This window comes from Dermacentor variabilis, chromosome 3 (genome assembly GCF_050947875.1).
Source record: "Dermacentor variabilis isolate Ectoservices chromosome 3, ASM5094787v1, whole genome shotgun sequence".
Taxonomy (NCBI): domain Eukaryota; kingdom Metazoa; phylum Arthropoda; class Arachnida; order Ixodida; family Ixodidae; genus Dermacentor; species Dermacentor variabilis.
This window is the reverse complement of record NC_134570.1, coordinates 223,341,379-223,368,673: the sequence shown is the minus strand read 5'-3', so window position 1 is coordinate 223,368,673 and position 27,295 is coordinate 223,341,379. Positions and strand designations below refer to the sequence as shown.

The following is a 27,295-nucleotide window of genomic DNA, read 5'->3' as shown; positions in this document are numbered from 1 at the left end:
ACAAGGGTAGTGTCATCGCAGCTAATTCTCGCAAAGTGATCAGCCATGAACCTTACAGGTTTTAAGTCGTTGAATTTCTTGCTTGCTTAGGGGGTATGAGCCATTGATGATGACAGTTTTTGACATGCTTTTCTGTATGTTGTATGCGTGATTATGAAGAGTTTTAGCACTGTTCACTTTGCTGAGTGCTTGTAGCCGCTGCCTTACGGGGCTATGAGTCATTGCATTTATTGCTTGCTTGCGGGAGTATGAATGCTTATGGGGTGTATGAGCCATTAAGGATAGTTTTTGTTCAAGAACTAAAATTTACGGAACCCTAGCCATGAACAACAAAGACGACGATTTCAAACACACATGTGCGAGCACGTCGACTCCCTTTCATAGTAAAATATTTAGCGTGCACAATTGACAAGGACACAGTGAAGGGGGACACACGAGCGCTTACTGTGTCCCCCTTCACTGTGCCCTTGCCAATTGTGCACGCTAAATATTTTATTATGAATTCGTACCAACTCGCCCAACTATCAGTTCTGCTGCACGTTGACTCCCGTTTCTACAAACGTTTTGGACCAGATTTTCTGCCTCCACCCAAAGGAACTGTGCATCAATCGACGCAGTTTGCTCCAAGGGACAAGCGGCTACCGAAATCTTACCGGTGGGTGGATTTTTCGGACTTTCCAAAGACTTCACCGCACGCCACGTTGGTGCACAGCTATGCCAAACGTGCCAAACCATACGGGGCGGTCAGGCAGGCGGCGAGCCTAGGCCAAACTAGAAAATGGCCTCAACACCAATACCTCGGTTGTAGAAGGCATGGAAATCAATCCGGAGGAAGTGGAGTGCTTAGGCTGGACCGAAGTCATGAGCAAGAAGAAGAAACTTGCCAAGCAGTGTGATTCTAACGTGCCCATGTCAGCGAAAGGAAGCGGTGATGGTGGCGCCCACACTACCGCACCACAGTATGTATTGAGACGAGTCATGGAAGCTTCCAGAATCGTGAACCTTTGTAGGGATCACGTTAAGACCATTATACGGCCTCGTGGAGGGTTGGATTTTAAGAAGACCGACCTTATTATCTTCAAGCGTGCGCTCGCCAAGGCGGCTTTCCTAACAGTGGAGCAGGTGTTTGACGACACGTTGTGCACGAGCCCTTTCCGGAAAATTCTCGTGAATGCCATGCCGTTCGAGGAAAAATGTGCGCGCCTACGCCAAGGTTCAACAGATTTGTATGGCAAATATCGTCATAGAAATGGCGACCTATGTGGCTGCGTCGGACGACACATGTAAAGGAATGATCCGCAGAATCAACCTGGATATCAGTGACGCAGAACTGACGGGGATGATCGTCAACCAGAGAAACCCCGGCTCTCCGGGGGTTCGAAGAAGAGACACCAACAGAGATCGTGTTGTTCGACGGACACAAGGCCCCCCTAAACGTTGTGTGTGATGGTGTTCGCTACCCTTGTTCTTTGTATTGCAGGCAAGTAGACGTTTGTTATGCGTGTGGAGAATTGGGCCACAGGGCCGATGTTTGCTCAAAGGGCGTAGATCAGAAAAAATTCGTGGATGTGGCATGCTCACACCATCAAAGGATCATCAATGTGATCCCAAGTGCGCCATCTGTGGTGGGGCACACCAAATGGCAGACCGCAAGTGCAAACAGCGCTTCCAGGTGCCATACATCGTGCGCCAAAGACGGCGGCGCCACAGGTGCACAGAACGCGCAGCTGGCGACAGGACTATGTGGTTTCGACACAGCTAGCGGCGGAGAAGCAATGGCGGGAAAGAAGCCCTTCTACTCCCCCCGCCATAACATATCGGCATCGAGAGGGCACTCCCGCTCCCATTCCAGAGGGCACCCCGGCAGCAGATCGCGCTGTCGCTCCAGAGGGCACGACAATAGCAGCAGACGCTCCCGTTCGAGAAGACGATCGGTTCCAGGGTCCGAATGCAGGAACCAATGTCCTGGGCAGACAAGGCCAGGATGAACATCCCAAGCAGCGAAAAGGCAACACAGGGCACCTTGCCGGAGCATAAAAGAGAGCAATCTGAGATTTTAATGCTTAAGAAAGAAAATGCAGAGCTAAAGGTGGCACTACAAATGCTGAGGTCCGAGTTCGAGCTCTTCCGTAACTCACGTGAACCCCGCGAAGTAGCCTTACCCATCCCGGTTCAAGTATAAGGGTCGAATAAGCGCAAAGCTATTTCTCCCCCCACGACCACGGAAAGAGAGCCCATGCAAATTGACGAGTTCCCTGTTCAAGACCCTAAGCCAGAGCCAAACATACTCACGTCTTTGAAGGCAATTGAGGAATCACTCACGCAGATGAGAGAAGCCGTAGCTATTCAATCTAGCACTGTTGAGCATACGGACGGTAACATCTCCCACCTAACACGTAGAGTTGGCATCCTCGAGTATAAAATGAAAATGATAGACTCTAGCAAAATCAAAACAATCACCACTAGCACCATTACAAAAGCGAAGAAAGTACAGCAGAATCCCGATAACACAAGTTCTCTGCAGGCTATGCTAGTTTAATAGAAATCAATATGGCAGGACAAACCGGAAACCTAATTATCTGGCAGTGGAATTGTGCCAGCTTCTTAAGGCGCAAGGCTGCTCTATTGCAGCTCATCAAAGCACAAGCATTAATGCCGCACGTCCTGCTCTTGCAAGAAACACTTAGTGAGAAGTTAAATTTATCGAGCTACCGTTCAGTTGGCCAAAAGGAGGAAATGGCAGAGCTATCACCACATTCGTCAGGAAAGATACCTCTTTTCAGGAGCACGAAGCTAAAATTTGTAACTCGGATAAGGAATACGGTCTCGGGGCACAGTTAAAATCATCCCCCACGGAAAAATCCGACGTAACATTTTCATTCTCAACTTGTACAGCTCTCCTACCGCTTATAAGCATAATCTCCATTCACTACTAAATAGGGTCGCAACCACTGCGAAATCGCAGCCCTTAATAATCACAGGAGATTTCAACGGTCCCCACCCGGCTTGGGGTTATGTAACACGAACAAAAAAAAAAGGGCCAACCTAGTTGCAGCGAACACAGACCTAAACCTAACACTGGTCTCGGACCCACGTTTCCCCACGAGGATGGAAAACTCGGTTGCCAGAGACACGACGCCTGATCTCAGCTTCACTGGAAATGCGGTGGCCAAGTGGTCCAACTTACAGGAGAACTTGGGGAGTGACCAATACATAATATAACTCAGGATGGAAATAATAGCGGCTCCTCCCAAAACCTATATATACACAGACTGGGACCTCTTTAGGAAAATAAGAGGTGAAGCTGAGGCAGTACATGAAAACTTCAGTGAACTGCTTGTACAGATCCAGATGGATGTAGAGAAGGCCACCAAGGAAATAGTTACAGATTTTGATGGCCCCGGGATGGACGCAAGCAAGGTTAGCGCACCTCCTAGAAGCCGAACGCTCTCTGCGAGAGATGAAAAGCACAAAGACTCAATTGCAGGCTACGGAAAAAAATCGCGGAGCTCAATAAACACATTGAGGAGTATTGCTCTGAACTTAATAAACAGCAATGGAGAGACGCCTGCTCGGCAGCGGATGGAAAAATGTGCAAAGGAGGCAAATGGACCCTCTTCAAGCATCTCTTAGACGACGGACAATACAAATGTAATCAGAGACTATTCAGAGGCCGATTAATTAATAAGGAAAAAATGGAAGGCATCTCAGAAGCCTCCATATTTCGGAAACTAGCCAACAAATACATTCCAATTAGCCCACTCAGTACTAGGGCGCGCCTGCCCCAGAGCTGGACGTCCCCTTCTCGGAAGCTGAGATCAGGGAAGTGCAGCAAAATTTAAACGGAAGGTCTGCCCCAGGCCCTGACGGAGTTACGGACCTGCTCTTAAGAAATTTGGACGACAAAGCAATTTAAGCTTTAGTGAAGGAGATAAATGAGATATGGGAAGAAGGCGTTGTACCGGAGAGTTGGAAGAAGGTCACAGTGGTCCTAATCTCCAAGCCAGCTAAATCACCCAGCTTGGCGAACCTCTGTCCTATCTCCCTTACTTCTTGCATTAGCAAAGTAGCAGAACATGCAGTGCATAACAGGATTTCAAGACATATCAAGCGGAACGAACTATTCCCGTATAATATGGTTGGTTCCAGGCCTTTGCTTTCAACGCAGGATGTCATGCTCCTCTTCAAAATACAGATAATTGACTCTCACAGCAAAGATGTAAAAGGCGTCCTTGCGGTGGAACTATCCAAGGCCTTCGATACAATTGCAGATGACTATATCCTTCAGAAGATATCGGCCTTGAACTTAGGAGTTAAATTCTTCTCCTTTGTTGCATCCTTCCTCGAGAGCAGGACGGCGGCCATAAGGTTGAGGCAATCAGTCTCGGAATATTTTACACTCGGAAGAAGGGGTACTCTCCAAGAGGCAGTTATCTCACCCCTTCTGTTTAATATAGCAATGAGCAAGTTGTCGGAAAGCCTTGCAGCAATTACTTACGTAGGTCATACATTATATGCTGACGATATTACAATATGGTGTCCTGGAGGATCGAAGGCAATGGTCGAACAAGCTTTAGAGGAGGCTCTGGATGTTACAGAGTCTCTTGGAAGGTACGGGACTGGCACTCTCGCCTGGAAAGTCGGAACTCCTGCTGAACAGACAAGCTAGACGAGGTGCTAGGAGACTCACCCCACTCGATCAGGTGCCCATTAGCGTTTGTACCAGCGATGGGCACGCCATCCCGATAGTAGACTCTATCAAAATCCTAGGGCTTTCAATAGACTAAAAGGGCTGCAATGCTAAGACTATAGCCCATCTCACCACGAAAACTGAGAACATTATTAGATTAATTATGAGAGTTTCCAACAAGAAAGGCGGCATAGGCGACGATATACTCCTTAGGGCTTACCATGCCTTCCTCGTGAGCCATGTCATTTGCATAGTCACAGCCCTCAATTGGACGAAAACGGAAATAGATAAATTAGACACGCTTATGCACAAAAGTGTCAAAAAGGTGATTGGCGGGCCAATCACGGCTAGCACAGAAAAACTCATGACGTTGGGAGTACACAATACGACTTTGGAGTTAATATAAGCACGAAGATCAGCACAAATTATTAGATTATCAAACTCCAAAGGACGCAGAAGATTGCTGGATGCAGCAGGCCTCTGTCCTAGCTTCAATCAGGAAGATACCACGCAACTTGATATTCAAACAAGGAACTCCTTTATTGTAGACCCTTTCCAAGAAATGTCCACCCCCAACACAATAAAGGTCGAAGATTAGCGAGGGCTAGAACTTTCTTAAAGAACATATCCGGAACGGAGACCTTTGTTGACGCGGCGTGACACGCCATTGCCAACAAGTTCCTTGTAGCCATAGTCAATGACAGGGGAGAAATTCTCTTGGCAGCCTCGCTGAAGACCTCCTCGATCGATGTGGTGGAACAGGCTGCTATAGCTCTTGCATTACTGGACTCAAAATGTACTACGGTGTACACGGACTCCCAAGCAGCCATCAGAGCGTTCGCATCGAGATTGATAGCCAATAAGCAGCCCAGATTCTGAACGACAAACACCCCTCTGACATTGTTCACCACATAGTGTGGCTCGCAGCTCACATGGGACCAGACGTATTACCGGGTCACCTGAACCCCAATGAGATAGCCCACGACCGCGCGCGTGGTTTCATATGCCACGACGGGATGGTGTCTCGGGTAAGTTCGGGAGAGCTCGTGCACAGTAATCCTATAGTTACTTTTCATGAAATCCCATCTCGTTACAGAGGAATAGGCAAAGTTTTCTTTTCCCCCATCATAAGCTCAATAGGCCACAAGCTAGCATGCTCCGTATGCTCCAGACGGAGTCCTACCCCTCTAGGGGCTTTCTGAACATGCTCCACCTGGACAGTGATCCACTCTGCCTAGATTGTGGCACTGAATTTAGCTCATTAAGTCACATGCTCTGGCAGTGCCCTGTGTTACAGGATCTTAACCGAGAAGAAGATTGGGCGAAGGCCACCACAGACCCGAAACATGACGTCCAGCTCCTGGCTGTCCAGAAGGGCCGTGAACGAGCAGAGAGGCACGGCCTCTCTGTTCCGACATGGGACTAGCCAATGGCTGGGTTGGAACCTACCTAGCAGGTCCCCGCCTAGCTCCTCAGGACCCCAATAAAGTCGTTTACTACTACTACTACTACTACTACTACTACTACTACTACTACTACTACTACTACTACTACTACTACCCTATCAATATACAGCTTCACTGTAAAAAATTCAAAGGCATCTAGGTATCCTTGTGTGGATGAATGCAAAAACATTGCAGCACCTCTCCAATGATGCCTTGGCCTTGTTCCCGTACTTGCGTGGATGTGCAAAGGAGCCGGGCACAGCTACTAACTGAGAAGTTGAAGGTTTGTCCATCAGAGCACACGACAGAGAGAGAAAAAAACTTTATTGCTCAGTTGATCTTTAACCTTTAGCAGGAAATGTTTGCGGAGAGCACTATGTGCGAAGGCAAACTTTCTAGTTCTTTTTTTTTTCTTGCCCTCATACAGCCAGCGCCACTAATGCCGCAGATGTGCGGAGGTGAGTGCCATAAGGTGGTGCTTCAAGGAACTCAGTGGCACACGCCGCATGCCTCTCATTAAGCAGCTTTAGTTTAGCATACACTACGATACCATTGCGTACGCTATAATATAGTGGGTCGTAACTGCGCATGTGCAGAACACTAAACAACCTATAGCGTACAGCGTACACATGCTATTTCTCAGATTTAGCGTTGGCGTCTTTACGTGGTTTGCATAGCTTATGCAAAACATGGCAGCAGTCCTAGCTGCCCACTTCGAATTGAATTTAGCTTTGCTTTTGTAAAATTCACTTCACTCATAGCAAATGACTCTGTGACCAGCTTTCAGTTAGTCTCAGGTCGGTTCGACAGCAGAGTATTATGAATAATCTTGTGGGGGTTTTCGAGATTGCTTCTCGTTTTGAACGAGTCAAATCCTAACGAAAAAAACATTCGAGATGTCAGAGCCACCTATCAGTGAAGTCGGGAGATAGCCGCGGCGACGGTAGATGGCCTTTGAGATCCGAAGATATCGCAGGACAACTAAAGCTGTAACAAACCTGCGCTGCTTAGCGTACGCTATAGTATAATGTATAGTGTAAACTATAGTTGCGTACACTACACTATAACTGTCTATTGAGTGGCTGTGACCACGTGACATTTAGCACCATCTTTGGCCACACTGCCGGATTTATGCTTCATGAACCATGTAATGCATTCACATTAAAAAAGAGAAATTTGTACAATGTAACAAAGGTTGCCTTCACTGCCCATAAGTGAGTCTATGCTCCTACCTGCACTCTTCAACAGCTTGTTGCGCCATCTACAACAAGCACAAAATAAAGCACGGCATCTGGAAGAATCACGCAACATAGGAGCTTAACTCATCTTCAGTCCTGCACAAGAAAACTGTAACAAACCTGCGCTGCTTAGCGTACGCTATACTATAATGCATAGTGTAAACTATAGTTGCGTACACTACACTATAACTGTCTATTGAGTGGCTGTGACCACGTGACTCTTAGCAGCATCTTTGGCCACACTGCCGAATTTACGCTTCATGAACCATGTAATGCATTCACATTAAAGAAGAGAAATTTGTACAATGTAACAATGGTTACCTTCACTGCCCATAAGTGAGTCTATGCTCCCACCTGCACTCTTCAACAGCTTGTTGCGCCATCTACAACAAGCACAAAATAAAGCACGACATCTGGAAGAATCACGGAACATAGGAGCTTAACTCATCTTCAGTCCTGCACAAGAAAACAAAAAAGGCCCTAGATGGGCAGGTCTCGTCGTTCGTCTTTTGAGCAAGCTTTTGTTTGCCAAGCTGAGCTCGTCTTCTGTCCATAAAGGGTGTGTGTGAGGTGGCACGACGAGGTAGCCACCGTGGCCACACTTTATTTAGGCCGGCCCGCCGTGGTGCAGCAGGATTTCGGAAGCTGCTGGCACTGCGGCCGCTCAGGTCGAGTGCTCTAGCGTTTTGTATTCTTGCGCTATCTGAATGTGAGCCCATCTTCTTCTTCACCTGCTTTGGAGGCGATAGTCAGGCCGCCACAGGTTAATTCTATATAGTCTAAAGAAAATGTCTATGGTATACAAGAGTTAATACCTACTACCCGGGAATGTAAATGCAGAATGCTTTTCTTTCCTGGAGGAGGAATAGATTTTAAGGAGGAGAAAGGAGGAGAGGTCGGCCTGGAGAGCATGTCTATAGCCCTGCTACTCCTCACTGGGGTAAGGTGGGGGAAACAGGGAAAGGTAGGTGGCAGGTGATTATGATATGGTACAATGGGCTACTAATATACATTCTGTCCAATACACGGATGCGTGCTTTAGAAACACTACATGCAGGAGTAATCTCGTCTACACTAAAGATTATCATGCAAACACATTTCGCACTGTCTTTATATCTCACATGTCCTAGTAGAGACGACTGTCTAAGCAGGTCTCACAGAGAAAGTTCAAGAGTGATCGTATGGTGCACCGGCCATGGTAAACTCTTCTCGTCGTGCCTAGAATCTTTTCTTCCAAAAAGGGGCAGGAGTCCAAGCAGTCAACACTAAGCTTAAGTGTCCTTTGCTCGGCCACATATTAAGGACACATGCAAAGTATGGGACCTATTATCTTCGGAGGGTGACAGACGCTACAATCACAGTCCAGTTCTTGTCCAAACTAGTAGAGGTATCGGAGGGTGTGCGTCACACCAAGCCATAGAGAGTATACAATGGATGAGTGTTTCCTGGCCTCTCCGCAACCGAAGTGGAAGCAAAAATCAAAAATCAGCGTTAAGTTAGTGGAGTCAAATCTCGCGCAGAAGACGAAATACAGAGAATGATACCAAAACGTCAGGCTAAATGGGCATGGCGTGGACACAGCTAAAATGCTTCCCAAAGCAGTCGCCGAACATTTCAACCAACGAGGTCATAACTTTGATGAATTTAAACTCTACATCCTACAGTCAAATTTCCATTTTGCACAGGAGAGAAAATACAGCGAATCATACCTCATCCATAAGTTCAAGACATTGCAACCAATAGGCATAAATGTTTGAAAGGGAGCTTTACAATCTACTATTCGCTATGCTGAACTTCAAGTTATAGGCAACAGCACTTAGTTATTTTTCATTGGGTTGCTTAGTGTTTTGCTTTCTCTTTCTTTCCTCCCTTTCTCTTTTTATTCTTTTATTTATATATTTATCCATGTGAGTTTTTTTTTTCTATGAGCACCATTTTTTTGCCGCTTCTTTCTTTTTCTCTTTCAGAGAGACAACAACTCACTGACCTCCAGCAGAGCAGATAATCCCCCCCCCCCTTGTTGCCCAGGCCCCTTCCACAAAAAGACACACAGCTGGCTGACGCATGGCCAGTTGACACACGGCACTTCCTCACATTCCTCTACCAGCATTGAATAGCACACCTTTCTTTTCAATTTCACACCGTCACCACTAACACACCCTCGTTCGTTGCCTCGCCCTCCCACGTTAGCCCCTCTCCCCTTTAGAAGAACCCTACCTATATATATACTGTGCCGAAGAATGCATATGTCGCCTTGAAAAATACAAGTCCACTTGTCAAAATGTTGGCTCTCGCTTTTACCTTGTTCTCATTTTGCTCATACACGGTTCTGATTCATATAATTGCTTATAAGTTGCAGACCCAGTTTTGAGTCACAGAATGCTGTCCATTTCTCAAGGCTTTGTTGCAGTAGGCAGCGGAGTACTTCTTAAATGCCGGTCAACTCGGCTGCTGTTGACAATGTTCTGTGTCTTATCTTAAACCAATGCGTGATCCCCATTCCGGTTACCGTGTAAGCTGCCGTGGAAGAGGTATTTGTCACAGAACCATCCTCAGAAACATGTTCAGTATATTCACACATGTAAGCAATATAGGATAATGCGAAATGCTTGAGCCTAGCAAGCGTCATTTTCAATTTCTTTGTTATTCCAGGGATTAAGGGTCTCACGGTCGCTTTGCCACTGTCCATAGTGGAACTTCCACTATATCATGTGGTGCGAAGTCCGACAGCAGTAGATCTCGCTGTGACAACACTGCTTCTGAGTAGGTGGCACCGTATGCTTGTGATATTTGTCAGTGGATGATTCCTTTGCCTAGTCAGTAGCCTTAGATGCACTCACATTGGCTCGTGTTGCAGATAAACTTGAGCTGGACATGCGTGTGCTTCTGCAATGGCGTCCCATGTAGATGCACACCATGGTTGTCCTAGGCAAATTCTTAGTGCGCGAGCCAGAGCACTTTCAAGTGTGCATACGGTAGATGCACTAATCCAAGAAAGTACAGGCACACTGTAGCGGAGGTATTCAACGAAAAGTGCCTGGTAGAGCTGCAGAAGAGATGATTTGGATGGCCCTCAGGATTTTCCAAACAAATGTCGAAAGACTTGAGCAAAGTTCTTTTTAATGCAGAGAAGCGCTTTGACCAAGATAAGTCACGGTCGATTGTGACTTGGAGAAACTTGTAGTAGGTTACCGAAGGCACAATCTTTCTATCAATCATAATGGGGTAGCATGCCATTGACTTCTGTGTAAATGTTATGGCTACACCCTTTGTCAGTGAGAGCTGTAGTCCACAACTATTTGGGTATGTCAACATTACAGACACATTGCATGCTGTAGCATCGTTTGTACTTGCAAGCACGTTAAGCTCGTGGTCCACATACAGATGCCATCTGTGTACATACAGACCAATACTGTGCCTACGAGTTCTTTGACGAGTCCAACAAGAACAACATCAAATAAAGTTGGGCTCAGTACGCCTCCTTGAGGCACGCCACAATAGACGGGACGGTTTTTGTATCATTTTTTAATGTTGTCATGAATGGAATGCAGACCGCTACCAATGCTATGCTCTTCAAGGGCATTTAAAACCGCATCATGTAGAACATTGTTAAATGCTCCCTTGATATCAAGAGAGACAGCACCTGTCAATCGACAGCGACATTTCTGATGTTCAGCAGTGGTCACTAGGTCAATAGTGCTGTTGGTTGATGACCTTTCGGAAACCTGTCATCACATTTGGATATAGGGGGAAAACAGACACAGTCATATATTATATACATCATATACATCTCGACTTGAATACTACCACAATGTCCATGTCCCTCACCAAAACACTGTAGCATACTCGCACTCTTTCTTGCCCAAAACCAGCCTTGACTGGAACCATCTTCCCACTTCATTAGTTAGCATTACCAACTGTGACCATTTTCGTGAAACTCTTGCCAGAACAATTCAACGCATTCCAACATTCTTTTTTTCCTGTAAACATTCTCTATGTCAGTTGGAAACTTCATCTTTAGCGCATTAATCGGCTGCAATAGTATTTTCTTACCGTAACTATTGTACAAGCTTTGAATGACAGTGTGAATTTTCGTTGTTATTAGAAATTACATTCGTTCCCATTTTTGAAATTTTCAATTGTACATGTGCAAATAGCTGTATTTATGTTGAATGACTGACCCCTCCCCTCTATAATGCTTGTATACCTTGAGGGTACAATAAATAAATAAAGCAAGAAAAGCAGGTACATGCTTTCGTTGCAGTTTTTTGACCGAGCGAGACCGAGTCCCTAAAAACGGGCACTCGAGATGAGGCGGGGAGTTGCTGCAGAAATAAACGCCATCCTCCACCAGACTTTGGCTCTTCCTACGTGTTCCCAGCATGCACTCGGGCCATCGAGGGGTGCCATCTTGGACCACCACCACAGACCACGAACATCCATCCCGAACTGGCGCAGTCGAATACCAGATCGGTAAAGCCTACGGCAAAGGAGACACCAGGACCTTGGTAGAGGTGAGCTGTTTCATTATTGTCACAACCAGGCCACGTTTTAAGGCCAGGCCACGTCTGCCATCACAAGAGAGGCACAAAAAGGGCCCAGCCTCCAAGAACCTTGAGAAGGTGTTAGAACATCTTTGAAACGTGAAAATGACCATTAGACTAGAATATTTGCGAGCTTACAAAGGAGCAAGAGCGAATAATAAAAGAGCATCTGTAAGCGGTAAGTGTGTCTTCAGGTCATCAGCGCTTCAGCGAAGGCAGCTTCATTGATACAACAGCGGCAGCAGATGAAAGGCTTGGCGCAGTGAAAGAGCCAACCTCGTCGGAGCACCAAGGAAAGGTGGAACGTAGCTGCTGTGCAGCAACAGTGTTTGGTGTGGGCCTGGACACTTGCAAAATCGGGAGACTTCCAGGACACCAGCGAGAGGGGCAGCGAAAGAACCGTCTGGCAGTGAGCATCACTTCCTATGATGAGATATGTTTCATGCTCTATTGTGGTTCTCAGGTGAATGAATTTGCGTTCCGGCACTCTCTGGGAGGTTGGCAACATGGACTACACAGATAAGAGCTCAGACGCTTGTGGCAGCTCCAATGAATTGGGTTGCACCCACAAGTTGAAACTAGAAATTGAAGATCTTAGGATTCAGCTTGAGATATAGAAGTTGAAGTCCTCACGTGTATTACAACATGCAGCGCAAGCATGGAGCGAGATGAGTGGGACAGGCAAGCACGCTGAAGAGTTAAGAGCCATTCTTGCTTCCATACCCACGAACGACACCACGAACCCGGCATGGTTTAAGAACGCCTACTCGTTGTCGACCATATTCCCGAGGAAATGCAGGACACTCTGATATTGTTTTTTCTCAGCAATACGGTAAGGATGTCTGTGATTAGTCATTGAGCAGTACCCTTTCTTATGTAGAGCTCAAAGAGAAGGTACTTAAGAAGCTCAAAATGACTCTGACAGAGTACCGCAAGTGATTACTGGACATAAAAAGGGAAACAGGTGAGTCGTAGAGTCAAGTAGCGGTGAGGTTAGAAATTATGCTCTGATATTATTGACGCAGCAGAGAAATAGACCCATTTGAGAAGCTGCTGGCCCTGCTTATTTCGCATAGACTGAAGCAACTTATGTCGCCTGACATTAGGTCATTTGTTACTCAAGGCAAGATGAAAGACTGGCTGCAGGCAAAACGATTAGCTGAGCTAGCTGCAAACTTTTAGGAAAGCGTGTCGCATAAGGTGCGAACAAGCTACTGCGAGACTATGATGGCAAAAGAGCTGCCGTATATCCAACAGGGCAGACAACATTATGCCGATAACTTGTACACTGACCGCATGCTGTACTTCGCTTGCGGAGAGTTGGGACATTTTTGGAGATAGTGTAATTCATTGTGTGACATCAACCCTAGAAAGAGAGGTTTCTTGCATAGCCACGAAAAATGAAGCCGCATGTGAGAGAATGTCCCATGTGAGGTGCTCATATAAGCTCACCGGCAATAATAGCATGCAGCGGGGAAAAACACGAGTACAGATTTTCGTTGGGGTAAGCCTCTGCACAGCTTGCATTGATTCTGGTGCAGACATCACCATAATAAGGGCAAGCAAAGTACCAAGTGAGATTCTAGAGCACAGTAGTGGTCACATGAAGCTCAGAGGTGCATTTGGTCAAGCTGTTACTGCAGAGGTTATGTATATCCACCTCGGGCTCCCATATCCTTTAGACAATGCTACTTAGCGCGTACCATTGCTCTGCGCAGTGACTCCGGAATTGGCCCTGAGCACTGACTCGCTACTGACTAAAGATGATTATAAATGTCTTTGTCTCGCTGTGGACAAGTCGCAGCGTAACCTTAAAGGTGGCAAGTGTGGCTTAGTGGATGAATCGCTGGATTAAGAGGGTACTGTGGCAAAGGGAAGTGATGTAGATTCTGCAGCCTATACCAGCTACGATAACACAGCATGCCAGCAAGGTATTGAGGATAATGCATGCTGCGAGGCCAACGTAGGGCAGGGGGATCAGAGAAATGATGATGGAAACAGAGAGATCACCAAACAGGAGGAGGCTGAACCGGCTTTAGAGGACCGAGTAGAGCAGGTCAGCGTTGCTAACATGACACCACCGGAGATCCATTGCTGATGGGTCGCACAAAACAAAGTGAGCGGCTTAGGCTGTCTACTGAAAGCTCTTTTGCAAAAGAGCAAATAGTCGATGAACGGTGTAGCCAAGTGCAAAGGAGTTATGCACAGCAATACATCTTGCGCGCTAGGCAGAAAGAGTATAGCATAGGGGATCAAGTACTTGCAATGCAGAGTGCAGCAGAAGGCAAGATGCAACCGGAATATCTTGGTCCTCTAGTTGCGAAGGAAAGAAGGCGTGTTCACAGCTACTTGATAGTGGATTTTGCAGGCACTGAGAAACTTATGCAGGTGAATAAAATGAGGCTTTACTACGCGTGAACTAATAATGTGGGCACGGTGTTTGAGGCTGACTTAGAATTTGGCAGTCTAGAGATGGTACTACATGCAACTGAGCCTTGCGAACAATGTCTGGTGGCCACGACGGGCCATAATCTGAGTGATCCCCAGGAAGAGGAGCTAAAAAAAGTTCTGCTTGATTTTCAAGAGGTGATGCCGAACGGATCAGGTCGATGCGAGCTGAGAGAGCACAAAATCACACTGGTTCCGGACAAGGAGGTCTACTCAGCCACGGATGCCTTAAAGAAAGCAGTTGGCGCTTGTCTTTCTCATGAGGCCGATGGGGATGGGTGACCGGTTGCATTCCTCAGTAAAAAGTTAACCCCTGCACAGAAGAAATGGTCTACAACTGAACGGGAGACATTCAGGATTGTATGGGCCTTAGAGTGCCTAGACACGTGACTTTTTGGCACAAAGGTCAGGATCAGGACTGACCACAACCCGCTGACTTTCTTAGCCCACTCGGCTCCCTCCAGTGCAAGGCTCACACATTGGGCATTGGTGCTCCAAAAATGTGATCTGGAAATTGTGCATAAAGGGTGCGCTCAATAAGGCTACAGATGCCCTTTCGTGCCTCAGCCAGGAAATATAGAAATGAGCACTTCTCCTTGAATACTGGGTATGCTATGTTTTGCTTGTTCTGAAATGCAGCGCATATATTTATCATTGTTATCAAGTAGTGCCATTTTTTTATTGTGTCCGTGATTCCCACCAAATATCATTTTAGAAAGGTTCTTACATGTAAAGCATTGGTTTTAATACCTTGTGGTTTTGCTTTGATTTCGCGGAGGACTCTTGTATTTTTGTGTTAGACTGTCTCTTTCTTTTTTCTTTTTTTTTTTTTGTGTGCGTACCTTGCTATAACTGGGCTGTGATAAGCTTTTGTCAGGTTTCGACGTCTGAAAAGAAATGGTATTTTTGCAGTGCGCTGATAGAATATGTGTTAGTGACAGGCTGTTGATGATCCAAACCACACACATTAGGCCTGTCAAGCTACCATGTGCCAATCGCTCCCATTGAGAGTGCTTGTGGAACCGGAGAGAGCTCCGAAGCACTTCTCATATACTAGGAAAGTTGCTTGGTGTGTGATTTGGAATGTTTAAGTGCAGTGTTTGTTTATGGGTGCGTGTCGCGCTACCAGGACACTGCCGGCAAGATTTTTGAATGGCATAGGGTTGAAATAGAGAAGCTCATTGTTGCATATGATTTTTTTGTGTGCTATTGAAATAACTTCTTTTTTTCTGTCACGTTACGTGGAAAAGTGTCCTGCAACATTCTTGAGGGGGGAGGAGTCAGTTTGAGAGTGTAAAAGTTGGGACATTTGCTACGGTTCGCCATGTTTATCTTAGCTGTTTTCACCGTACTGGATGCAGCTGCAGTGGCGCCAATCATTCAGCAATGCACACAGGCGCCGTCAGAGAAATGATGTTAAGAGCCGTGACAACATCCCTCAAGCCACTGCACAGAGAGATGACAAAACACGTGTGGAAAGTGTGTTACAAGTGAGTGAGCCGTCATGGCAGGTGTTCGATTTAGGGAGGAATGGAATTTTGCTGGATGCAGCTTTTTCAACCCATGTTGCTGCAGAGGGCCACCAACAGGTAACAGTTTGCTCAAGCGGGCATGGCAGGGGGCACTTAACCGGCACCGAGCGACTGAAAATGCTTGCGGGGTTGACGAGATGAATGTTGCTCGCGTAGGGGTGGGGCGAAAGCAGACACAGTCAAAGAAGGCATGCGCTTTTGTTGGGGTTGTTTGACCGAGCGAGACCAAGCCCTTAAAAATGGGCGCTCGGGATGAGATGGGGAGGTTGTCTGGGTGCAGCCCGGTCGGACACTTTGCTGCGGAAATAAACGCTGTGTCGTCCACCAGACCCTGGCTCTTCCTTCGCGTTGCCAGCATGCACTAGGGCCACGAGGGGTGCCATCTTGGACCCCAACCACAAACATCCATCTCTAACTTACACTTTTCCAAAAATCATGCGTCAAAACCATGTGTTCCATGTTTTTTTCCTATGCAACTGGCAAGTGCCACAGGCCTGTAGGAAAGCTTTGCATGGGGTGTCTTGCCTGGTTTCAATAATGCCACGATCTTGCTTGTCTTCCAGTGTGCAGGCACAGTTCCTGTGGCTCAAGAGAGATTATATAAAGCCAGAAGCTCTTCAGTCATTCGAGGACCCAGATTGCCTGCTGTTGGATTGCCTGCAACTCTTCACATACATCACCAATGGATGTTCTGGGATTTGATGTTGTAACAATGCGTGTTGCTGTAATGTGCTCTTCAATCTCTTTCGGAGTAATTATACAGCCTCAGGACTCCTCGAATTTGTTTTGAAAGGCATTCTAGTCAGCGCGTCGACCATGAGAACTTGGGAGTCTGGTAAACCATCTCAATTGCATGTTAGTGTAGGTAAGTGATCAGTGCCATACGTTTCAGCATCTGTGGACCAGGCAGAAGAAGATGAAAGGCATCATAAAGCGATGGCTAAATCGAGACAGCTGCTGTACGTTGTGCCACAGAAATATGTTGGTGAGTCATTGTTCAGGATGTCATCACCATTGCTGCTTGTGAGGTCAAGAAGTTGTTTTCCTCAGATGTTTATGACCCTACTACCTCAAAGATGGTGGTGCATGTTGATGTCACCAACAATGTCCCGAGGTCTTTAGCTGGAGTCAAGAATAGGTTTCGGGTGTCCAGCGTCAAATCTTCCCCTGGGAGAAATACAGTCACCGATGACTGAGATTGTGCGGTGCTTTAGCTTCAGTGTTATAGAAGTGTAGTTGTTGCTGTTGCGCACTGGAACTTGGCTTAGCAAATATGTGAGGCCACATTGCACACATAGTAAACCGGTGCTAGGATTTCCACTTGTCTCAGATGCAAATTGTTCATATTGTTACGTGTGGAAAGACACAGACGAAAGATGCTATTTATATGCTATTTACACTGGAGCCAGGCTGCCAGGCTGACACTCGCTTGTGCCAAGGGCACCGACCAACTTCTTCGTCGTTCTCGCGGCGGCTCGTCTCTTGAGCATCGCTCGATGATATCGTAATATTACCCCCCGGCGGCAAAAGCACCGTCATGGTGCTCTTAAATATCCAAGGTGCATGGAGAGTTGTAGGGCTTGAGTCAGGCAATGTGGACAATGTCACTGGTTGTCACAGCAGAGGACATAGTGGGCGTGGCTAGAACGATTTCATAGGTGACATCGGTCACTTTGCGTATCACGTGATATGGGCCTGTGTAACAGGAAAGCAGTTTTTCACAAAGGCCGACTTTACGCGATGGTGACCAAAGCAACACGAGGGCGCCGGGCACAAAATGGACATCACAGTGACGGAGGTCGTAGCGTTGTTTCTGCTTGTCTTGAGACACTTGTAGACGAGCACACGCAAGTTGGCGAGCATGGTCAGCATGAGTGATTGCATCAGGGGCATAATCGCTAGTTGAAGCTGTGGCAGACGGAAGGACAGTGTCCGGTGGTAGCGCCGGTTCGCGGCCATACAAGAAGTAAAACGGGGAAAAGCCAGCAGTTTCGAGACGGGAAGAGTTGTATGCAAAGGTAATGTAAGGTAGAGCCAGGTCCCAGTCACGGTGGTCGTCTGAAACGTATTTGGATAGCATGTCTGTAAGGGTGCGGTTCAAACGCTCAGTGAGGCCGTTCGTTTGAGGGTGGTAGGAGGTGGTAAATTTATGCTGTATTGAGCAGCCATGCATGATGTCGTCAATGACTTTGGCCAAAAAGGTGCGGCCGCGGTCTGTTAGCAATTGACGCGGAGCACCATGAATCAAAATGATATCATGCAGGAGGAAGTCCGCAACATCAGTTGCGCAACTGGTCGGAAGAGCACGGGTTACGGCGTAGCAGGTGACGTAGTCCGCTGAGACTGCAACCCACTTGTTTCCTGATGTGGATTCCGGAAATGGGCAGAGAAGGTCCAAGCCGACACGATGGAAGGGCTCGGCAGGGATGTCGAGCGGCTGCAGGTAACCAGCGGGGAGCTGGGAAGGCTTCTTGCATCGTTGGCAAAGTTCAAAAGCAGCGACGTAACGTCGTACGGAACGGGCAAGGCCCGGACAGAAAAAACGGCGACGTACACAGTCACAGGTTCGAGATACGTTGAGGTGTCCTGCCATTGGTGCGTCATGGAGCTCTTCTAGAACGGTGGAGCGGAGGTGTTTAGGTATGACAAGTAGGAACTCAGAGCCGTCCGGATGAAGATTACGACGGTACAGAGTACCGTCGCGGAGGACGAAGAGACGTAGTGTGGCTTCGGCCGGAGTGTTCAAAACGGTCGATGAGTGCTCTGACGTAGGCGTCACGGCGTTGCTCGTCGGCGAAATGAAGCAGCTGGGATACAGAGAATACGCAGGAAGCACTGGCAGTATTGGAGGAGTCAGAGTCGTCAACCGGGTAACGCGACAAACTGTCATCGTCTTGGTGTAGGCGGCCAGACTTGTACACCACGGAATATGAAAATTCTTGTAGCCTCAAAGCCCATTGACCAAGCCGGCCTATAGGATCTTTTAGCGATGAGAGCCAGCAGAGAGCATGATGGTCAGTGACTACGGAAAAAGGGCGACCGTAAAGCTAAGGACGAAACTTCGCAGCCACCCAGACAACAGCAAGGCATTCGCGTTCCGTAATGGAATAGTTGCGCTCCGATGGTGCTAGGAGGCGGCTCGCATAAGCAATAACGCGATCCTTGCCACGCTGACGCTGGGCTACGACGGCACCTACGCCATGACCGCTGGCATCTGTGCGTAATTCTGTAGGGGCATCAGGGTCAAAGTGGGCGAGAATGGGTGGTGAGGTTAGAAGAGTGACGACGAGAGAAGGCGGCGGCTTCAGCTGTACCCCACGAGAATTGTATGCCTTTCATCAAAAGATTAGTTAGGGGCCTAGCAATTGTCGCAAAATCTCGAAAAAAACGACGAAAGTACGAGCACAGCCCTACAAAACTTCGAACGTCTGCGGCTGTCTTCGGAACCGGAAACTCTCGGACAGCGCGAGTTTTGTCGGGATCAGGCTGTACTCCGGAAGCATCAACGAGATGGCCCAGAAGAGTAATTTGTCGGTGGTCAAAACAACATTTGGACGAGTTAAGTTGCAGCTTCGCCTTTCGGAATACATCAAGTATAGTTGTGAGACACTCAAGGTGAGTGTCGAACGTAGGCGAGAAGACGATGACGTCGTCGAGGTAGCAGAGGCATGTGGACCATTTGAAACCTTGGAGCAAAGCGTCCATCATACGCTCAAAGGTGGCAGGGGCGTTACATAATCCAAACGGCATTACTTTAAATTGGTATAGGCCATCAGGTGTGATGAACGCGGTTTTTTCTCTGTCCATATCGTCAACAGCAATCCGCCAGTATCCCGAACGAAGATCAATAGACGAGAAATAGCTGGAACCGTGCAGGCAGTCAAGGGCGTCGTCTATACGTGGGAGCGGGTAGACGTCCTTCTTTATAATGCTGTTCAGATGACGGTAGTCTACACAGAAGCACTACGTGCCGTCCTTCTTCTTAACCAACACCACAGGTGACGCCTAGGGATTCAATGAAGGCTCAATGATGTTTTTATCGAGCATTTTGTTCACTTCATCTTGAATTACTCGACATTCCGACGCAGAAACTCGATACGGTCATCGGTGAATAGGCGCAGCATCGCCAGTAAGAATCCGATGCTTGACCGCGAGCGTCTGGCTTAAAGGGCGATCGTCGAAGTCGAAAATATCGCAGTAGGACAATAATACTTCGCGAAGGTCTTCAGCCTGCATAGAAGGCAGGTCCGTCGCAACCATTTTCTTTATGTTGGGATCAACGCCCAAGGCTGGCGCGAGGGGCATGCTAAGCTCGCGAGAACCATCGGTCGATAACGCTGCCACGTATTGGTTGCCGAGACAATCAATGGTGGCAAGGCAAATACCTTGCGGTAGAATTTGCTTTGCCAATCCAAAGTTACAGACAGGCATGCGAGTGTGGTTCGCAGTAATAGTAAGTATACTGTGAGGCACGGTGACGTCATACTGTATTGGGATGTCGGGCAGAGGAGTGACGAGGTACTCGCCATCAGGAACTGGTGGGAAAGACAACAGTTCAATGTAGGCTATGGACTTTGGCGGCAGGCGAAGAAAGCCGGTGGAGTGTAAGCGGCAGTGGGGTGCGTCAGAAGGTTCTGCGAGCATTGGCAACTCAAGGCAAAGGGTACCGGAACAGCTGTCAATAAGAGCAGAATGGGCGGAGAGAAAATCGAGGCCGAGAATGAGGTCATGGGGACAATGAGCAATTACGGTGAAGAGGACAGGAGTGTGGCGGCCGGCGATGCTGACACGTGCCGTACACATGCCGATGATAGGCACAGTACCGTCATCCGCAATGCGAAAAACGCGTGCCGACGCTGGGGTGAGGAGTTTGTTCAGTCGTCGTCGGAAGGCAGCACTCATAATAGAAAGATGTGCTCCGGTATCGATCAGTGCCGTGACAGGATAGCCGTCAACGTCAACGTCAAGAAGGTTTCGGTTAGTAGGTAACGTGAGCAGAGGATTTGAGGGCAGGGTCGACAATGCAGCTTCACCTCCAGAAGCTGGAGTGCCTAGTTTTCCGGCTGGCTCCGGGAGGCGATAGGCGGCGAAGAGAAGCGGCGCGGTTGGGGCGAATGAGACTGGTGGCGTTGAGGTGAGGGCGGCGAGCGGCTGTGGCGAAGGTTTGGAGCAGGGGCATCAGCGGAAGTGGGTTCATGGCAGGTGGCATAGGGTACAGAAGGTCCAAAGGTGCGGGAATAAGTGGCGCCGTATGTCCGAGGAGGTGGTGACCATCGGTTGCGGCAGTGACGAGCGACGTGGCCGATGCGACAGCAGTGGAAGCAGATCGGCCTGTCATCAGGGGTCGGCCATTCGGACGGGTTGCGGCGAGATGTGGCAGAAAAGGACTGCCGGGTACGAGGAAGACCGCTAGATAACTGGGGAACACTGGGTCGAGACGTGGAACACACGGTGTTCAGACCCATGTTTTCAAATTCCTGTCTGACAACAGCCTGAATCATCGCAATGGTGGTTGCTGGCGGATCGGGAGGCGTTGTGGAGAAGGCTGGCGAACAGGCGGCCTCGAGTTCGCGGCAAACAATACGGGTGACGTCGTCACAGGTGGTGGTCGACGTAGCAGCAGTGTTGGGTAGCCGCGCAATGTGGTGTGAGATACGGCGGCTCTTAGCTTGTTCAAGGCGACGGCATTCTTTGATGATGGCGTCGATAGTCGAGACGCGGCCGAAAACAAGCAAATTGAAAGCATCATCAGCGATGCCTTTAAGCACATGCGACACTTTTTCTGCTTCAGACATAGTATCGTCAGCTTTGCAGCAGAGCGCCAAGACGTCGAGGATGTATGAAACGTACGGCCCTGTAGAACACGAGACGCAAGAGCCTTTCTCGCGGCAGCCTTGCGCCCAATGGGGTCGCCGAACAGTTCCCTGAGCTTTTCTTTGAATCTGTCCCAACTGTTTATCTCGTCGTCATGCGTTTGGTGCCACACGCGTGGGGTGCCGCCGATATAAAGGATGACATTGGCGAGCATGATCGTTGGGTCCCACCTGTTATTAGCACTGGCGTGTTTATAGAGCTTGATCCATTTGTCAACGTCCTCTCCCTCCAGGCCAGAGAACGCACCAGGGTCGCGATGTTGGGCAACCGTGACAATTGGAGCATTCGGACAAGCCGAAGCCGTTGCAGAGGCGGTCTCGTCACCGGGAGGCATGGTGACAAGCTCGATGTAGCGACCACTCCGGAGTTCCGTGCTGAGGACGGGGATCGCTGACCTCCACCAGAAATGTTACGTGTGGAAAGACACAGACGAAAGATGCTATTTACACTGGAGCCAGGCAGCCAGGCTGACACTCGCTCGTGCCAAGGGCACCGACCAACTTCTTCGTCGTTCTCGTGGCAGCTCGTCTCTTGAGCCATCGCTCGATGATATCATAATAGAAAGCCTAAATGTTGATGTCATATTCAGCTCGCACATCACAACAACTGGAAATGGATACTTGAGCACTCTCTGGTTAAGATCTCCGAGGCAACCTCGTAGGCCTTGTACGTCCCACTGAAATATAACGGAACGGCTGATCCTTTCCTGCAGTGATAACATTAAAGATGATGATGCCACGGTTTTTGCTAGCTCTTACGTAGCAGCAAGCACTGGTTCTACGTGTCGAGCATTTTTACCGCAGCCTTGGCAAAGGGCGTCTTAACTCCTATAAGCAGCATTCGCAAGGAGCAAATCAATTGTGTAAGCATTGCCGTGGTTTGCTTATCCAACGACGAAGGTTCACATTCATGCTGGTGTTCACGCTGCACTTCTGTACTCTGAGATTGCAAAGAACGCCATGTAGTAGTGTTCTAGGTGTTCAGAAGAGTAGACGTGGTTAGAAGTGGCCCTGGCTATTGAGGAATAACAGGAGCTTTTCAGGGAGTACATGTTGTCCTGTAATTGATGTTGATCTCCTCATGCCATTACGTGAGGGTCTATGGCAGCGATGTACCTTGGTGGCCGCATCTCTGTGTGTGGAGTGATCCCACACCATTTTCCTTAGCACGGACATTTCAGTCTTTAATTTCCAACAGTCCTTCGACACTGCCTGGTGCGGCCTATCGCAGTTGGGGCACTTTAAGTGAGACCTATCACGTGTCCACTCATTATGATGTGTCTAAGAATTTAAATTCTGTACACAGACAGATTCTTAACACTTACCTTGGTAATGTGGCTCCAAAAGGAATTAACAAGGTGCGTTTTAACACCAAGAAAAACATAGTTACAGTGGAAGTAACGACGCAGGCCGCACTAGAAAAATTGAAAACCATGTGCATACTAGGACACATACAAGTCCGGTCGTTCATCGTGCATTGTGGTCACACTAGGGCAAGTGTTATTTCCGATGTCATGATTGACATCTGCGACGAAGAGCTATGAAGGCTTCTGTCTTCAACAGTGAAGGTCATGGATTTTCACCGCTTTGGTCGATCGACGATCGAGGGAGACACGCTACCTGATCATGTCAAGGTGGGCTACGTGAGGCACCCGGTGCGTCCTTATGTGCCCCGGCCACTGCAATGCCACAAGTGCCTTAAGCTAAGCCATGTCAGCGCTGTATGCACAGGCCATACGACATGCCTCCGCTGTGCTGGCAGCCATGACATATCTTCGTGCACAGTGAAAGAAATAAAGTGCTCGAATTGCAATGGACCCCACGAGGCCAATTCCAAGGAGTGTCCTAAACAAAAGAAGGAGAAAAAAGTACTGAACAAAATGAGCAAGACAAGTATGTCCCACAAGGAGGCGGCAGCGTCAGTGCAACAGCGGAGGAGACCAATGCGTCATCGGCGTGGGCAAGCTGTAGGTCCAAACGAGAGCTCCCTAGCTCCAATTCCGCAGGTCCAGGAGAAGGTAGTTGAAATGGCCTCAATAAATCTCTCTAAACCATTGCTTCAAGCCAGCTGCGCAAGCCCGGAATCGAATGTATGGCCCCGCTTGCCGCCGCGCACACGGGCCTTAGACTGTCAGTGCGAGCAAGGACAGTGCAATCAGATGGCACCATCGGACTCTTATCAAAACCATGCTGCAACAAATAATCGCCGCCCTGCAGCTGCTACTATCCGCTTTGAGTACACCAGTGGCGCTAACAGCGGTTAAAATTATGAACGCTATAGACAGTCTCATGGCTACATTGCAGTAACTTCTAACTCTGCTCGCTAAGATGACTGTGCTGTGGTGTGAAGTGTGCACATACACAATGCACAGATACAGTATAATGTGCAGCCCTCATCGTATTTGCCGTACCACCACCCTCCAAAAGGCGGCAGAGGGGGCAGAACGTCCATCATTGCTTTTGATACTGTACCTGCCACGGAAGCGTCGGTACGCACAAATTTAACTGAAAAACCAGAGCGAAGCAGGAATAGAAGCTAATCAAGAACTTGTCTTTTTCTTTCCTTGGATGCTCAAAGGGCCAACAGGGAGGTGGCGACACCTGCACAATCCCTCCCATCTTCTAAACAAGGGCCATTTTTGCAATATACTTCAGTAATGTGTTTCTTAGGCCAGTGTGTGAGGTAAACTCGAAGGTTGCATAAAAAAACGCAATCACAAATGAGAGGACACAGACGAAGTGTTTAGTCTCCAACGTAGACTACTACATATGTGCGGGACGTGAAACAAGCTGAACATGTACAAGTATCATCAGTATCAGCAGTAAAAATAGGGCAACTAAGAGCAACTGCAAGTTGGGCAAATCGGAAAAAATTCTACAACAGTGTACCAAAAGAAGCTTCCTGACTTGTTGGTTGACAGAAGATTGTTTCACCTACTTTATAGAAAAACTTTTCTTGATGCCCGCTCTAAGCTGTCACATTGGCCCTGTTTTGCACATTTTATCTCTTTTGCAAATTTTGCAGCCTGTGCCGGTGAACTGGACAGTTAGCCTTGTGTTCTCTGATTTCTTACGCTATAGTGACCTGCATTTTTCCCTTTAAATTCTTTTGAAGCTTTTCTGCTTTATATTTGCTTAAATTTTGCAGCAGCATCCAAGTTTACTGTCTGGATCATTTAATGTAACACTTGGCACTTGTACTTGCCGGGTTTGTCAAGAAAAAAAGTGCAAAGTTGCCTTCATCTATGATGCCTCTTGCAATAAATGATGTTCAACACATTGCGACTCCTTTGCCACTTCCGATGCTTGCAGTGTGGTTGTGCACAGCCCCTTCAGGCAAACAGGACTTCGTTAATCACAGAAGGGTTGAGATGTGCAGGTGCAGCTGAAGGCAGATTTGTATTTTTTGTTTGTCGACAAACCATGGAAGTAACAATTCCAAGTGTTATACTGAACAAGCAGAACTACGACATGTGATCTTGCAGCAAAATACCAGCTAAATCAAAGCAGAGGTAAGTGCAAAATCGTTTTTTTTTTTCTTAAGTTTTCAAGGGAGGTCAGTGCACTTTCTGCCAAATGTGACTTTTGTGGGCTGCCTCTCAGAGAGTGGCTACTCGTGTGAGGAGGCTAAGGCGTCGCCTCAAGAGAATCCATGCAACACGCACCTGCTGGAGCCCGTCCCGCTTGGCTTGCCGCCCTGCCTGCGAGTGAAGCAGGGCCTTCTGGACACTTCGTATCGCCAGGCGGTAGCAGTTGCGCCGCCTGCCGTAGAAGTTCTGCAGAACAAAGCCCATCCAGACAGTTAAGCAGCCCAGCACATTATCATTAGCCACACAATCACAAATTCTATATTCAAAGCTTTCATTCTCTGTCATTTACCAAAGCTGAATGCGGCAACTGCATCCTATCCTAAGCTGGCAAAATCCTGGTGCCTGTCAAGCAGCTGCAGTGTAAGTGCACTCTGCATTTGCTTCTGAGTAAAAATATCTTGAAAAGTTTACCTAACTGCAGGTCCAGATATGACCTACATCAGTTTGTAAAGCGCGGACCAGGTTTCAAAAGGAACGAGAGAGGCTAAGTGTGATGTTGAAAAGCTGCTGAATTACATTTATGTTTATATGAGTCATCTAAATTGTGGGCCACACAGCAAAGCAATCATCAATTAAATCTGTACTGTTACTCCACTTCTCTTGTATTTAGAGAAGCAAGGAAGGACAGGAACACAGGAAAGATTTGGGAAGCGGCTACAGATAGCATGAGCTTCCTGCTAAGCTAATTTGAACACAGCAACATGAAAAAGTATGTAACGTTGGTCACCTAGACTTTCAGCAGGCTCACATGAAATGGTGGGGACAAAGACAACTGTGTCATTATACAAGCCAACCTTTTGAGCCCACAACACACGATGAGTGCTTATAGGTGATGAAAGAAAACATACGTATGATAACATATAAGTGAGGAGTGCTATTGGGGGCGAGCTTCACCACTAGAAAAGCTTCACCACTGGAAACTGTGCGATTGCTGCACTGAGGCTTCATTCTGTTATGCTCCATCTTGTTACACAGGCAGCCCACTACAAGAACATATTTCGCATAGTTTGCTCTCAGTGGCTGTCTACCTTTCAAACAAGAAGCCGGTTTGGGAGACTCCATCGCAGCGACCGTGCCAGTTCACTGTACGTATTCGGTAAAGAGATAACGTCTGTAAACAATTTGGTGCTTTCAATTTGCCCAAGATTATTATTTCGACAATAAGAAACTTCCCTCATTTTAAGAGTAGATACAGAAATGTCCAGGAGGGCTACCGCGTAGTGTTTTTGTTGAGCGCCGTAAGCAAAACCTATGAGGAGCGCGCCGCATGATCCCTCATACTACACAAGGGAGGCATTTTCAACAGATAGCGACTCCGTAAGTCCTCGCCCCCAATATATGAGTAAACAGGGTGTCCCACCTATCATGCATTGCTTTTTAAGAAAGACAAGCCATTCTATGCGAAGATAACCAACTGCAATTTGTTCAGTCGATTAGCGCAGCCACCAGTCATTTTTGTTGTTGATGCCATTCAATTGATTAATTAATTGCACTTAGCAATTTTTAATTACTGCTCTTAATGCCATGCCGTCAACGAATAAATTGTAGGAAATGCAAAGAAACATAGAGCTCACATGTTTTCAGTCAGGTAATTTTGACCCGCTTGTATTTTCTGGCTGACAAAGAAGGGCCACAATAATGAAAAATATCCTGTGACTGACCATCCGTCCAAATCAAAAAGCAGCATCCTCAAACACACTCCACAGGAGCTAGTGGGTGATCAGTCGTGCCAGATAAAGCACCAGCTTTGCTACTAACTACCACTATATACAGTCGAACCTCCATATAACAGAGTTGTACTTGCAGCAAAAAAATTTGTTAAATCAAAAATTTCATTAATTCAAGGTTTTAAAGCTTCATCATTAAAACAACTTCACGAACTCCCAGAGCATTTCTGGTGGATAGCATCTTGTTAGTATTCCAGCACAACTTTTT

At 47.5% G+C, this 27,295-nt stretch overlaps 1 protein-coding gene across 3 annotated transcripts in view; it reads right to left on the bottom strand.

The window, feature by feature from the left end:
- The window catches only part of mRpL20 (mitochondrial ribosomal protein L20), a 98,855-nt gene that overhangs the window by 55,325 nt on the left and 16,235 nt on the right, over positions 1–27,295 (bottom strand). For all 3 annotated transcript variants that reach the window (XM_075686888.1, XM_075686889.1, XM_075686887.1), the window contains one exon: positions 25,436–25,546. In XM_075686888.1, the coding sequence (XP_075543003.1) occupies positions 25,436–25,546 (111 nt within the window). The remainder of the gene's footprint in view (positions 1–25,435; positions 25,547–27,295) is intronic.